This window comes from Mchenga conophoros, linkage group LG2, assembly GCF_057382185.1.
Source record: "Mchenga conophoros isolate Kocher_MC1m ecotype Shallow Benthic linkage group LG2, M_conophoros_male_GT1.1, whole genome shotgun sequence".
In the NCBI taxonomy this organism is placed as follows: domain Eukaryota; kingdom Metazoa; phylum Chordata; class Actinopteri; order Cichliformes; family Cichlidae; genus Mchenga; species Mchenga conophoros.
In genome coordinates, this window is record NC_140527.1 from 7,291,469 (window position 1) to 7,307,250 (window position 15,782).

The 15,782-nt window shown below is 40.4% G+C and overlaps 1 protein-coding gene across 12 annotated transcripts in view; it reads right to left on the minus strand.

Moving 5' to 3' along the window:
• LOC146581621 (LIM and calponin homology domains-containing protein 1-like) overlaps window positions 1-15,782 on the minus strand; it is a 91,435-nt gene that overhangs the window by 7,446 nt on the left and 68,207 nt on the right. For 4 of the 12 annotated variants that reach the window (XM_085285119.1, XM_085285097.1, XM_085285171.1 and 1 more), the window contains 13 exons: window positions 15,010-15,282; window positions 12,248-12,634; window positions 10,934-10,969; window positions 8,657-8,783; window positions 8,241-8,398; window positions 7,301-7,787; window positions 5,336-5,665; window positions 4,897-5,005; window positions 4,691-4,782; window positions 4,204-4,309; window positions 3,532-3,606; window positions 2,038-2,066; window positions 1,318-1,431 (listed from right to left, as the gene is read on the minus strand). In XM_085285119.1, the coding sequence (XP_085141245.1) occupies window positions 1,318-1,431; window positions 2,038-2,066; window positions 3,532-3,606; window positions 4,204-4,309; window positions 4,691-4,782; window positions 4,897-5,005; window positions 5,336-5,665; window positions 7,301-7,787; window positions 8,241-8,398; window positions 8,657-8,783; window positions 10,934-10,969; window positions 12,248-12,634; window positions 15,010-15,282 (2,323 nt within the window). The remainder of the gene's footprint in view (window positions 1-1,317; window positions 1,432-2,037; window positions 2,067-3,531; window positions 3,607-4,203; window positions 4,310-4,690; window positions 4,783-4,896; window positions 5,006-5,335; window positions 5,666-7,300; window positions 7,788-8,240; window positions 8,399-8,656; window positions 8,784-10,933; window positions 10,970-12,247; window positions 12,635-15,009; window positions 15,283-15,782) is intronic. The other 8 variants (XM_085285107.1, XM_085285111.1, XM_085285126.1 and 5 more) reach the window with 8 other exon arrangements.

Consider the following 15,782-nt stretch of genomic DNA (forward strand, 5'->3'; position numbering starts at 1 on the left):
AATACCCTCATTATGCACTTTAACTATGTGAAACTTGATGTACAGACATATGTGAAGGCAAATTTAGCTTCCTATCCACTGCTATGCCTAAAAAAAGATTTTATATCTGCTTGTTAGGAACAAAAAGCAAACAAAGGAGACCAAAAGCAGGCAGTGCAGACAAAAGCAGAAAGCGTATCATGCAGAAGCTCTCAAACAGTGGGTTCGTACACAATTTTCAAAACTCCATTTAAATGTTCTTTGGTTTGGAGTATGGTTTATAACTGCCTATATCCAATAAAAGCAGAAAAAACACAAACATATTTTCTCAGATTACCTTTTTAACCTTTTAGACTTGTGTAAGAACCCCAAAAAGAAGGCGCCATTTAAAGACAACACATAGACAACACAGACGCAGGGAGGCTAAAAGGAAGTAATGAGTACACTGATGCACCAGACATTCATCCATTTCAGCGCATCTCATCTCAAACCATCCTGCAACAACTGGAAAGAAGGGAAATCGGCTTTCATCACTGTTTCGTCTTTTTTCAAGATAACACTGTAGATGAGCTTGATAAATAACAGACACTGCAACTCCATTAAATGTTGACAAGTGTGTGGACTTGAGATGCACCTGTTATAAATTGAGGAGAGAGAGGGTGACTTGGGCAGCAGCAACAGCAGCAGCTTTGGACAGAGTCCTTGCCTCTGTCTGTGGCTTGAGATGGAGACAGTGAGGGAATAAAACCAAAACAGAGGTTCTTCCACTGCACAAAATCGCCACCTAATGGTTAAAGTGTGCACAGACGCAGCTTGGGGGGGATGGGGGTGAGTTTGCCTTTACAGGAGGATGTGTTCAATACAAAACAAATATGGAGGCAAGCTTTGCGAGCAGCAATGAAATGTGGTTAATACATCCGACTGTAAGAGGAGCAAGTCAGTGACTGTGCAGCTGTGCAGCAGTGTGGTCTGGATTCATGTTTAGTTCCAGTTACAAAAAAAAAAAAAGCTTTCCAGAAAATCATATTAGAAATAATCTTTAATAGCAAAATTCAGTAACAACACCTGCTTTCCACACCGGCTGCAATTTATTATTATTTTTGTTAAATCACCTCATTTGTAGAAATGAGTCTGAGGTCTCACAATTAAATGTCATTAAAACCTCAGGGGCCGAGACTGACCACAACCTGTTATGTCTTTCCACAAAACTGGTTTGTGCTGCTAAAACACAATATATCATTATAGCACACTGTAGGTATGTTGTTCTCTATAAGAAAGCTAACCCCTAACTTTGCAGCCTCATGCACCATGCTTGACTCTTTTAGGTATACTGTGTACCTGCAGCATGCGCTCCTGCTCTTGCTGCCACCTTTCCTGACGCTTTCGCTCCTCATCCGGGTCCCAAGACCAGCGGTCTCCCCGCTTGGCCTGGGGTAACACCGGAACTGACACCTGATAGACCCCAACACACACCCACACACACATATCACCATATACAAATATCCATGCACACATTCACATCCAACCACAACCCATTCACGCACAGATCAACACCAAAGTGCACACACATCCACCACAAAAAAAAGTAGAAGAAGAGAAGGGAGGAGACAGAAATAGTTGGTCTACCACAACAGCACTACTCCAATGCTAGCCAAAGGACTCCTACTAAGGAGAGAAGAGACAGAGAAAGAGAGAGATGAGCTTAAATGAAAATAAAATAAAAGCAGTCTCAGCCATCGACTACAGCATCATCATCTGGCATGCTACATAAACAGCTTTGTGTGTCCTATAATAATTAGCTGAGGCGCCTAAAATATGACAGTATGTGAGCACTGAATAATAAAACTGAAAGATTCACATGCAGTCATATTAATGGTTTTCTTGCTTTGCGTTTCTGTTAAAGTCTAAAACACCTTTTTCACTCTTACCTGTTGTATTTTGTGTATTCCCTCCCTTCCGCATAATTTTACTTTTACAACATTAAGCTAAACTACTGGTGTACCCATGGTACTGCAGGAGGGGATAAGCAGTAAAAAGGGTTTTTGTGAATTTACTCACATTTCCACGGTGATCCTTTTCCGCCTCTTCTACAGAGAAAGGAAACAGCGGTTAAAGCAAATGAGATATTTGGACACAGGGGATCAAACTAAGTCACTCGGATATTGAGGAAAAAGACAACACGCCAAGTGCTGATTTCCTGAGGAGTAAAATGGGGATGAAAGAAAACAAAGACAGAGCTGGGTCCACCAAGAGCAACAATCATAGTCAGTAAATTAATAATTTGTCAAAGGTTCAAAGGTTTTATTTTGTCTTTCTAGTTAGAAAAATGTTGATATAAATTGAAACTTTGCCTCTTACTAGGTCAGGTTTTGTAGGTTTAACCAGTGTGTGGAAAACAGCTGAACATTATCTTTTTTGACCTCGTCTGGCCAGGACTCTGCAGTCTATTTACACCTACAGGCCAGTGGACACTCTTTCAAGGATGAGGATGTACACATCCTGGACAGGGAGGAACGCTGGTTTGAGCGTGGAGTCAAGGAGACCATTTACGTGAAAAGGGAACGACCTCTGAATCGAGGAGGGGGCCTAAGGGTACATCTTTCAGCATCTTACAATGCTGTGATTGCAGCCATTCCCCAACTCTTTGTGAATGGAACTCATGGCCATTGATCGGCGGTCTTTGATCAATGGTCATGAGAATTTGCATAATTATGATGAAGGAACTGACCTCCCAGCCCTTTGTTCCTTCAGTGGGCTGGTTTCAGTCATTATGCAAATATACTGTTTATAAGATTTGGGGAAACCTGCAGTCAGCTGAGACTGAAGACGTCACTTGGATGAGTGACGAAACGTTTCTCCCACAAAACGCTACGTCCAGATGAACAGAATCAACTTTTGGAGATTATTTTTTTGAAATTCACACTTGCATGCAGAAAGACTGCTACGCAAAAGGAGTCCACAACAACTTATAAATAACAGTCAAATGTTCGAATGATCAAAACAACAGATAAACCTTACACAATTAAATAAATTTCTGTTAGTTACAGGCTGTAACTACAGTTCTGTGAGAATATATTTCTCCCCTACCCAACATCTGGCTTTCCCACTGCAGTGGGTACTGATTAATGCTGATCACAACTTTAATAGAGCTCTAATACACACCAGATGTTAGAGCTTTTGGTGGAAAAGCCCCCATAATGTGAAGCACACTGAGGCAAGCATGAAACTAAAAGTTAAGCAGGTCAAAAATGTGTATAATCTTCTTTTAATACATTGTCAAAGGGCACTTCTTCTCATTAAGAGCTTCTGTAAACATGATGAGAACATCTTTTACAACAACAAGACACTGATGAGCCAGTAATACTAAGAATGAGAAACTTCAAAACACATTTAAAACACAGAAAACGTCACTGTTCATTCACAAAAACATTGGAAATGAAGGAATAAACAAGAGATGGGTCTGGGGTCTAGCCCTTGGAGAAACGGCAGGGAAGCCCTGTGCACCAGCACTCAAGGGCGGAAATGTGATCGCCACGAGTGGAGGGAGTTTACCTTGCGGAGCGAAGAACTCCCAGCGTAATTTAGGGCTGCTGGTTGCCAACGAAGACCTGACACTGTTTGCAAGCTCTATAGCGAAATAAAATAAAAATGTGCAGGTGGAAGGAAAAGAGGGAATTAGGGGAGAAAGGGAAAGAAAGGAGGAAAGAATAAGGGATAGATGTCAAAACCAGGAGGTGGAGAGGGTGCAGATTGCAGCATTCCTCCTGTGATACTGTAAGTGGAAACTGGAAAACTGGTATAAAAAAAACTAAAATTAAAATAAAATTTTTTTTAAAAAAACCCTTAAAGAGCAACACTTTTTCCCCACATAAAAATTAATTCCAGTTTGGTTATACAAATTATGAATAAAAACAAATAAGAAAAAAAAACAATAAAGCAAGGCAGATTTTTTGATTGATGTTTTGTTGGATTGCATGTCCATCTCCCTTATGAAATAAAATGGGATATACTACAGCGATATGATAAGTGAGTCGAGGCTTTGCTAAAACAAGTCTCATCATGATCGCAAACCTTTGAATGCCCCTTTAATCATAGCAGCAAAGCAAAGTGACATATTGGAAGGCAAAAAGAAAAACAGGCACTAACAGGGATTTGCTGATCAAGCATCTAAAACAATAAGTATGGTAAATAAGCCAGATGTCTGGGTGTTAAACATGTACATACCTGCTTTTGTTTCCCATTGCTGGTGATAACCAGATGATCCTGGTGGAGCTGAGCTTGATGACATCTCTGACCTCTGTAAGAGCTCCTGGGAGCAGGGATCATTGGCCTGCAGGTAGATTTAAGATTATAGAATAGAACACCTTTTATTGTCAGTATACACATGTACAATGAGATACAGAGCATCTCCTACACAGTGCAGATATGTAGGAAAAGAAAGGGGGGTGAGGTGCACAGGTCTGCAGCACTATATACATACGAACAGTATTCAAAATTTAAAATGTACAAATATAAAAATCGGGAAAAATAAATAAATAAATATTGTTATAAATTTACAAATTAAGGATTGCACCGTGGTGATGGTAGTTGTGTAGTCTGTGTATAGAGGGAAGTCCTTGGATTGGGGGGTGGAACTGTGTTATGAGTGCATGTTATCCACTAGACATCTACTAGACAGATGGCTCATAATTTGAGTTTTGATATCACCTACTGGCTGATATGACTGTATATCAACCCCAGACTGGACAAGATTAGAGAGGTCTTCACTAGATGGTTTGGACATTTCTTGTTCTTGTTTGGCTTCTGAAAAAAGACATACAAGAAGTTTAAAATCTACTAATATAGTTGCACAGTGTTGCATGAACTTCAGTAACACGTGTTTGTTCTAAAAGTAACCACAAGGTGTCAGCATACTACTACCTGCAGGTGGGTTTTGATAAGCTACAGCATTTGGCTTTTCTTCCTCTGAAGCAGCTGCTGTCTGGTTTCCAGTCTTTCCAAAGCTTTCCTGTGGCTTCTGCAGCTCCTGTAGGGGTCACATATGGATTTCTTTCTGAATGCTAAACTAAATTCTGCAGATCAAAGGGCCTATGTTGTGTAAGAAGTACAAACGAAACATGATATTTCAGACTTGAAGAGTTCAATCTCAACTAAATTTGGGCAAAATCATTGCAAGATGCATGATATAATGCATGGCAAGGAACAGAATACAGGGCAAGTATTCAATATACAGCATTATTGAGAGAGGCAAAATACTCTGCACCCAGAAAACTGGGCTTGGAGTAAAATACCCACTAACCATGCTTCTTTAAAAGACAAAAAAATGTAAATAACTATAAAACATCGGAATTCTCACTGATGGGAGTGAGGTGGGCCGGCTGGGTGGTGTTGACTCAGTGACTTTCTCCTCCTGGACCTCCCGAGTGTCCTCAGAAGCTATCTCTGTAACATCTTGTGTCTCCTTTGCCTTTGTTGACACTGGACTTCCTTCCCTAGAAGAGGTGTGGGTACTGTGAGGGAGTGAGGTTTCTGACAAGGGAACATCTACAGCACCATCTACAGTGCTGTTTTTGCTTTGGGAAGGGGATGCCTGAAAATGGGGAGGCGAGTCCCTTCCTTGACTCTCAGGTGTGGTGGGAACATCGTCACTTCCAACGTCACCATTTACTCGCAGCAAACCATCCACCTAGGTAAAAAGAGAAAAAGTTTAATGTTTAATTTTCTGTGTGTAGTGTTTATACCCTTCGCTTTTCAATAAATGGCTTCAACATGCATTAATGTTAAGAAAGCAAGCTGAACGATATGGCTATACCATTCAATTTTATTTATTTTGCTCTAAATCATAACATATGCAATTTCAAGGTAAGATTACAGTATTGAACCACTCATTTCTAGATAAGAAGGTGCTTATTGTCCAATTTATTCTTCATTCATTACATGGATAAATATAGAAATCCTGAACAACACTGACTGCGAATAAAAATGTAAAATAAACCACGCCAAAAAACCCAGTGGCCTCATTTGTGGTCATTATGAACCTCTCTTCTCAGTTAGTAATTAGCTATTCATCCAGCTCACAAGACCACACTGCCCTCTATGAACAAGAGGCACTAATATATGTGCGAAGAGCTCCTAGTGAGCGGTAACTCAAGACACGGTGGTAAAGATGGGTGAATGCAGGCTCAGTCTCCCCCTCTCTGCCTCCACCTTCTCATCCCTCTCCTTGCAGCCTGTGTGGGCTCTCTTTGTCCGTCGGGAGCCCACTTCACATTGAGAGGGTCCTACTTGTCAACTTCTTAAGTCAATAGGGAACAGAGGGCTCCATTGAAGCCCAGGCTTTGCTCAGACTCCTGACAAGGAATTCCAGAAGAGTGCTTTGTTCCATTTGGTCTGATAATAATCTTACCCTCCCTCTTTTCCACACCAAAACATAAGATCTCATCATGAAAATTCCCATTTTGTAATTTTTTTCTAGAAGGAAATGGATCCCGTTGAGAGTACTTCGAGCTAAATTGAAACATTACATGCTTCTTCAGGGAGGGGATGTCTTACATTTTCCTACAAACCAGCCAGCTCATCACCATGGCAGTTCTGTGGTATTCTAATGTAAATGCCAAGAGACCCGGAGAGGAATTTACCCACAAGGAGGGAAACCGACACTTGCAAGTAACCACATTTGAAATGGTCAAGGCCTTAATCACCGTTAGACTAACAAGATCTTATCTTCTTTTTTGTATATAGGAATAAAGCTTTAGAATCACTGTGTACACAACCTGAACAAGAAGCACCATACTGTATATCCACAGCAGCCCTGAAGCTTCCTGTGACAATACCTGCAGGCAGTGCAAATGTTGAAAGCAGCTGGATTGTCAGCTGCTTAGTGCATAGTCATAGTCCAATATGTTCATGTACATGTTCGATGAACAGACACTAAGAAAGTGGGAGTCATATGCACTTCCTTCTATACCCAGGCAGCATCCTAGCCTAAACCAAACTGGGTATATCTAATAGTGAGAACAGATCACACATGAATGGGATTATCTCCTGCTGTGTCCCACGTGTGAGAGAGGGTAACATCTGCCAATGTTTTGGACTGAACCTCCTGATATTGTTCATGTGCAAAAACAGCTAAAAACAGGACTCAGTATTTGGAGTAGACAACTATGAACATTTTAATTGTTGTCACCTTAATCCTTAATCTTAAATGTTTCCACGTGTGAATTGTGGTGCAATGAAAAAAATATACTGACATCTGTGTTCTCACATTCAGATATATCTAGGTAAGTCAATATCTGACCTCCTTCGCCTGAGTCAATCATACCTTGTTGTTCCAAGTTTCACCTCCTGCAGGTCGGGCCTGGAAATAAGGCTTGGGCATCAGCAAAGGCACCGGTTTGGGTGACAGGGCTCGGGTTGATGGCGGTTCAGAGGAGCGAGAGCGTATCTGAGACCGCTGGTGTGAGGACGGTTCTTTGGGAAACTCCTCGATTCGCGCCTCAAATGTAGAAGTAAACTTTGGAGTCGGGGCAGACTGCTGGCGCAGATACCTCATGGGCCCATTGAAGTCAGAATCGAAAGGGTCTGGTGTCGTGGGAGAGGCTGACAGGGAGAGGGAGAGCGGGAAAGGTGAGGTGGGGAAGGAGGGGTCAGCGGATATGCTGCGGTCCAACAACTTTGGCAGCTGCAGGCGTTCGAGGACTGTTTCGCTTATGGAGAAACGCTGGGCGTAACGTTGGAGAATGGCAGTCGCCTCCTCAGGAGTTTTGGCTTTCTTGTATGCCTGCCGTAGATCCTCCTCACGACGCTCCCTTAGAAAGAAGAGAAAGCATAGCAGAGGTAAAGCAGTTGATATAACAATTATTTGAACCTACTCTTGCTTTAGCCAAGCTTTGTCTAAAAAGACAGATACAGAAATCAGTTGTAATTGCTACCAAAGGCTGATTGGTTGCTGTCAAACTCAAGAGACCTTTTTTTTTTTCTTCACTGCAAAAGATCAGTTTCTTCTAGTCATTTCACAATCACTCACACAATCTGCTCTTCCTTTTAATTTCTGAAGGAGACCTATTTAAAGTGAACTCCAGGAGGAGCTGCATTCACCTCTGTGCCCGCTGACAGCAATGACAGGGGACATATAATTCTCTTCTCTGAGAATGACCCAGTTTTTCTTTACTTCTGATATCATACTGAGCAAAGAGCTATTGGCTTTCCTGTGGTATACTCATTAAAGCAGTTCTCAGTAGGTTGTCGTGGATGTAACTTACTTGTCCTCTACTATCTCCCTATAGGTCTTGATGCTTCTTCTCCTCTGAGAGGTATAAGTGTCTCCTGACATCAGGCGCTCCATCATCTTCCTTTCCTCCTCCTTTTTGATCAGATCCTGGGAAATACTCCTCCTCCGACTTTTCCATCGGGCCAGGTCCTGACACCCATACAGACAGATTCAAAGTATGTCCTGGTTCAGCAGCACTTTGAGCTCCCTGTTATTTTACTGGGGCACAGCTAAAATGACTTTAGAAGACGCTTGTATAACAGGCCACAGGCAGTAAAACCATAGCAGTTAAAAAGGAATAATGAAAGTAATGCAAAGATGTAACAAACTGCATACAAATAAATGTCAGTCCCATAAAACAAAGACCGAAAGATACAGAGTGAGCGACCTAATGTCTGAGAAACTCACATCCTGCCAGTGGTCCTCCTCTTCCTTCATTTTGTTGTACTGGTTATGCATCCGCTCATGACGCACCTGACTGTGCGGCTGTAACGTGGCTTCTTCCTCACCACGCATGTCGATCATACTCACACTCCTGCAGGCAAGGGGAAAAAAACAAGCAGTAATTATTTAAATCAAACTGGGCTTATTAGTTATACTACTAGTGATTCTATAGTACATGATGTACTACTACTGTAATGGTGTTTTCATTTTGTCACTGGAACACAATATAAAAAAAAACTGCTTTAACATATTCTATACTTTCAATGCAACTTTGAAGAAGTAACATGTTTAATGTTGAATAAAAGTTACTTTTGACTGCTCACTTAATCATAAGATGTCACCATAGCAAGTAGGTCTACATGTTTGATCTGGCAGATTTCTTTTTACACCAGATGCCCTTCCTGAAGCAACCCAAAAGGGATTTCTCCCTCTTCCCGTAAAACTGGGATTTTTCTTTGCTTATAAGGCGAGTGTGTAATCCACTATACTACTGGAGCCACTGAAATGGTTAATGTCAAATAAACACAGAAAATTAGCTTTACCATGTATACCATGGAACAGTCCAAACAGAATGTATCAAACAAACCACATCGTTCAAAAACTACGTCAATTTATCATAATGAGGAAAAGGTAAATAAACTGGTCCCAGTGTCTCAGAGAGATACCAAAAATAAAATCATTGTTCCATGGAAACATGTTTTTAAAGGAAACTTCATGCTTGCTTAGTAAGCAGAACTAAGATTTTATCCAGCCCATTGTTCCCTCGGAAGATCAAACAAAGATTTCTGCGTCTTTGCTCTTTGGATGGATTCGATATGTTTCAAAACACATTTAAATACATTTAATATCAGTTTCAATCTGAGTTCATCAGATGCAACAATCAGTATGATCTTCATACAATCATTGACTCATTAAAGGCAGTTTACATTTCTCTTTACATTTGTTCTGCAATGGCGAAACAGTTTTACATTACAGATGAGACAGAAAGTACAGCTTTATTGTTAGAGGCATGCAGCAACAATGCATGTTGATCACAGAATTAGAAAGCCTAAGAGCAATGACAACTGTCTTAACTATGTGAATATAGCACCTGTCTATTTTTAGTACTTTTATGTGCTGGCAACAGGTAATTTTCAAAGGTATCGCTTGGCTTACAGTCATAAGTTACAAAAGAGTGGCACTTAGATGGTACTCACTCACAAATGCTTTTTGGTTCTCACTGAGCAGTGTGTGCATTAAAGAACATTGCAGCAGTACAGTATTTTCACACCAAGGGGCAACTGCACTTAAGCAATCCCCTGTCATCATGCTGCACTTTTAGCTGTTGTGTATGGGATTAAAGGGACTGGTTGTTGGCAGGCTGGTAGAAATGGCTGCTTTACATGACACATGCAGCTGGCTCGCAGAAGCACTGAGGATGAGTTTAGCAAGTCCTCTCCACATCCTTGGCAGCAGGCACGTTGAATAAATTTGAGAGGAATGGATTGTTGCCAGGCAAAGGCAAAAAAGCACTAGGTTTATTGAAGCCATATTTTCCATGATAAGCCTAAGAGCCAGGGACACTGTTTGACACTGTTGAAGCACACAGCCAAAAATGTCCACCACAAATCATTTAACTGCAAGCAGGAAAATCTGCTTATTTGTGAGACATTTATGTTTTCCATGCAGAAAAAAGTCGTCACATAAGATCGCCTTGTAACAAAAGCTGTCATACATCAGCACCGACTGGCTGCACTGATTCCCACTAATACCTCTACGAAAACAGAAATCAGATAAATTACTGTCATTGCAGAAAGCATTTTGGTTCCATTCCACATTTCTGTAGACTATGTGGTGTTTAACATGTCATGTCAAAATTGCCCCAAAAGATGAATTAAAGGAATGATTTATGACATTAGGGTATCAATTCCAGTAAAGTTTGAGGTTCTATGGGCCACTTCACATGATCCATACCCTGGTAAGAGCATATTATGGTTAAATGACAGCATAATGCAGCATTTTTTTCAACACAAGATTGTCAATATGAAATTAATAAAGGAAAAAATAGAACTTTTATAAATATAAATTGCTGTCAGTGGCGACATTTTTCTAAATTCCTTCAATTTCTGGCAGATTTCCCCACTTCCCTGACCTATTTCCAACAATGAACAAATGATTTAATGACTTATTGAGCCAGCTCTATTTTGTACTGCAGAGCAATGCCAGGCAGCTGAGCCTGTGAGGGGTAAAAAGACAACTTACTGCGGATCATCTGACACACAATCTGTGTGGCTGAATCTACAGAAGTCAGAAAGCATGGAGGGAAAACACAATCACAAATGAACACAACACTCTGAAGAGAGAAACATCTCATCCACGCGTGCAAATATTAAAAAGCCATGTTTGCAGCTGATAATGAGTTAGTTTGTGACTACGCACCAGCTTAATTTAATTACTAATGCTTGAAACAAATATGTGTGGTGATCTTTGGTTGTGTTAGCTCCTAGGTTAAATGACAAACCTCAAGCCAGACACAAGGGGGCAGTCTTATCCAGAACACAAATTTACTGCAGCACTAAAAGCACTGCTGGCATAAAATAAAAATAATTTTAAAAAACACATTATATGGCCATGATCTTAGAATGCAGTTGACACTAAACTATTGAAAAAAGAAAGAAAGAAAAAAGGAAATGCATGTTTTATTAGACAGCACAAGGGTAACATCAAGGATGCAGCTGTCTGTGTCTGTGACCACCACTTGTAGGTTTGGCCTTAACCACAAAGGTCTTCATACAGAGCTGTCTCTGTGATGTTGGAGGGGTGTGAGAGACAGTGTGGCCTGTGGTTTGAATCTCACAAGATGGGAAAAAAAAAGACTAAATCAAGACCAGGCAGATTGTTTGCTAAAAATGGTATTTGTCATATGGTATGTCCTAGTAAAACATCTATTTGCCATATGTTTTGGGGTAGATAGATGTGTGGCTGGGAATATGCTTTAAAGTCAGCTTTACTATAGAATTTCATTGGCACACTTTGAACTATCACTGTGTGATTGCCAATCTAGATTTGGATTCAAAGATATAGACTGAAGAATTACTCATCGATTTTGGTTCAAACTGGATCAAATTTACTTCAGAATGCACTGAAGTTGTTTCCTAATTTGAAATCCCTGAACAGCTCAAAAGCTGCCAACTAAAGTCATGCACAGTTAATCAAAAAGCACATTCTCAAATGTTTCTACTTTCACAAATTAATCAGTCACAAAAAAGCAAGGATAAGAGAAAAAGTCAACTTTTCAGACTTTCCATGCAGCCCTTTTCAACAACAGATTTTAGCTGGCACTATCAATTTGCCTTCATGTAAAACAGGTAAAAAAGGTCATGCAGTCTTCAGATAGTGACATTCATCATCCACAGAGAAGCACTGCAGTCTCACGTCAAGATCACATGCTGATATAGAAAATTCAAAGGGATCATGGAAATAGAAGATCCCTTCACTTTGAAGTGAATTAAGCCGTTTTAGCTTAATGCAGCAAAGTTTCATTAAATAACAGTGTAGCTGTTGGAGTGAGCTCACTTTGCTGGAAGACTGCTGTCCACCCAAGACGTGCCTTCATCCATTTCAGTCTGTGGCTTTCCCTTCTGCCGGCACGTATCAGTCGTTTCTGTTGATGCGGTTGCCATGGCAGTGGGCACAGGAAGGAAGCTAGACGGACTCAGGGTGACGATACATTTGGGTGAGGTCGGTATTTGACAAGCCTGTTTATCATCTCCTTTTGCATCTGCAGCTACCAGAGAACCAGGAACTCCTTTCCTTATTGCGACATCCTCCTGGTGTGTCACAGGTGAATGCTTCCCAGCTGTGTTGATGGGGCTCGTTTGAAACACGGAGGCGGCCGTGGCATTTGCTGCTAGGGTCGACGAATGGTGGAAGAATTCCTCTGAGCACGAGCGAGCTGGAGTACTGCAGAAAGCAAAGCAAACTAAACCGTTTTGCTGCCTGGTTATTATCCTACATCATAAGACAGCATTCCTCTGGAGAAGCCTAGTTTTTTTTAAAGACATAAATCTATGAAAATAGCGCATGGTCACAAATTCCTTCAGAGCAGACAAAGTCAAAGCAAAATTCACAAAACAGTCTGCTGTTTGTCATCCTGTGATGAACAGCTACTTTCTGGGAGGCTTATTATTGGACTGTAAATTCCCAGAATACATGGTAGGGAGGGAGAGACTGGCCAGCTGCCGGCAGTGAAAAGGCCAGGCTTCAGTCCCAGCCTGCTCAGGGTCAGGGAAGGAAGAAGGCCTCATTTCCTTACATCCTGAGGGTGGGTCGAATGTTCATGTTCTCTGTGAATGTTTGTTTGTGTGTGGACACATACAGTACATTCTTGTGTGCATCCATATTATATATACATATATATGTATATTTCTGTGTGTCCATGTTTCAGTTGTGCATGCAGCTTTGCTCCTAGCATATGATTGCAGATTTGATAGAAATATATTGTGATATAACTGGAAAGCAACCACTTGGTTCTTTTGTTCTCCCTTTCACTTGATCAAAATTTATGTTTGATTGAAAAAAAAATCTAGAGAACAACAGATTTCTGATACTTTAGATGTCAAACAGATTTGGTCATTACTGCAACTACAAAAACAGCTAAAAAAACATGGCACTGGGTATCTGCTCTACTCAACTAATTGAGTGAAACAGCAAAAGCTCTTAAAAAGGATGTGTCAACATTGCAAAAACCAATTAGCTGAAATTGAAAAAAAATTCTAGCCTTGGCTTTATTCAGGAAATATGCAAGATGGGGAAATCCATATAAAATATCCTACAAATCCCCTTTGTCTCGGACAACCATCCGATTTCTATTGAGGATTCACTCCCTTAACATTCTCAATATTCAATCAATGTCACAACATCTGTGCCAGAAGACAATGCTGGAAACATGACTCTCCAACAGCACTGTGAACGAAACGTCGGTTTGACTAGGAAATAACACCGGATAAGGCCGGACTGCGAAATTACATAAGAGACCTAAACTGACATTTTTCAAGGAGCACTGCAATCACATTGGATTTGTGTGAGCTGTAAAATATACAATGGCATTGTTTTTTGACAGCTCATAATCCTCACCTTGTTTCCTGACACCAAATGTATAATTTGAGACTTTGGGCTGTCCTGCTGCGTACAGACTTTCTGAAATATATAAGCAAAAGGCTGCAAGTGCATTACAGTCTGAAACTGGTTTAAATAAGATGTGACCCTCTTGCTAACTTACTGTTACCAAAGACTGGATAAAAGGAGCAGTGGAAAAGATGATCTGATAAAAGCAATGCCAAAAAGAAAAATTAAACATCAGCTGGAAACGTTTTCTACCATGGAAACTGTCTTGAAGAAAACAGTTCTTAGAGATGTTTGTTGAGTATCGTGACTATCACAAACATTGGTTTTGGACAGGTACGCTACAGCTGAAATAAGCAAGATCAATTTTTCAGTGTTTTCTGTGGCATTCAAGAGGATTAGAGTCAAATATATCAAAACTTGCACATGAAACACGGCAAAATACCACTTGATGTAGAATAAGTTAACCTTTTAAAAAACAAAAGTTCAGCTGAAATATTACTGCTGACTCTACTCATGACCAACAATAATAAAGATCTCTACACACTGAGCACTAAACTCTTCTATCATGGACTTGCAAAGTTTCTTCCTGCAAAAACCAATTGTTGGCATTCACCAGGAGGTTTTAGGCAGAGCCAAAAGAAAAATCATCAGTATTGAAAAAACAATTTAAATTTTGCTCATTTGGTGATTGATTTTCCAAACATAGCAGGAATAACTGTCAATCAAATGGTCAGATTTTTACAGAAAACGTATACATTTCTATCAAATCTGTCAGAAAATCCATACCATCCATAACGTTATTGCACTACCACCCAAAATGCCTATTCTAACCCCAAACAACTCCAAATACTGTTTATATATTATTATCAAACTGGAGTGTAGAATAACAACATGGTATTAGTTTTTCATTTACCTTGGAGCTGTTAGCTTAAAGCAGATATGGATAGTGGTGTGGTAATTTTACTTTATTTACTTTTCTGACCTCCCCCCCACCTTAGCTGTGACACTGCACAGAGCTCTCTGCAGCCACCTAAAAACTTTACACATATAAAATAAATTTTTGCTTAAAAATCAGAGAAACAATGTGTAAAAGCACAAAAATAAACTTGACGGGTTAAATTAAAAAAACAAAAACATAAAAAATAGTAATTACAAAAAGGAATGGGGATGTTGATATCTGGTATTGAGAAAATATGAGTGAAGGTTAAAACCTTTGCTCAGAGGTGACCATCAGATGAATTACAGTCTCTCTTGGGGGCTCTGCTTGGGGCTGGGGGAGACTACTGGGCAGAGGCTCACTTCTCCTTCTTTTGCCTGCTGTATGGATCTCAATGCAAGGCGGAGATGCAGACTGCCTCCCTTCGTGCTTGTCCTTTTTAATGTGGTTCTCCTTTTGAATCTGTGTACAGGGTTTAAGGGGCAGGGTGGGGGATGGACTAGGGGATTCTCCAGGAGGGATTTCTAAGCTACAGACCTCATTTAGACTGAGGCATCACCCATTCATGCAACACACACACAGGACAGGAATACGTAATCACATTGGGAGTAAAATTAGTCACATGAGGATAATCACAACATGATGGTCATAAGACATGAAGCACAAACAGATGTAGGGAGGGTTGGGGAAAGAACGAGTGAAGGACACACCATGACATAAAATAATAAGAGGTGAAGTAAAGAGATGGAGAAGGAGGGAAAGAGGAAAAGAATAAATGCAAAATCAATATGTGAGCTTTGATGGATGAAAAAAATAGGGAAATAACCAATTGGGTAGCAAAACTTTTGCGAGATCCCGAGTTTGTTTTGCGAGATCTCGCAAAAGTCCGTCTTAATTTTTTTTTCCTCCCATGTCCCCTGCGGGGCTCCGTACTAAACACCAAACTCAATCTAGTCAATAGCAAACAAGCAACATCGGAAGCTACAAGAGACAATCAAAGCACATCAAGGAATCTGCTGAGCAAGCAGAAATCTGAAACTTGTGATG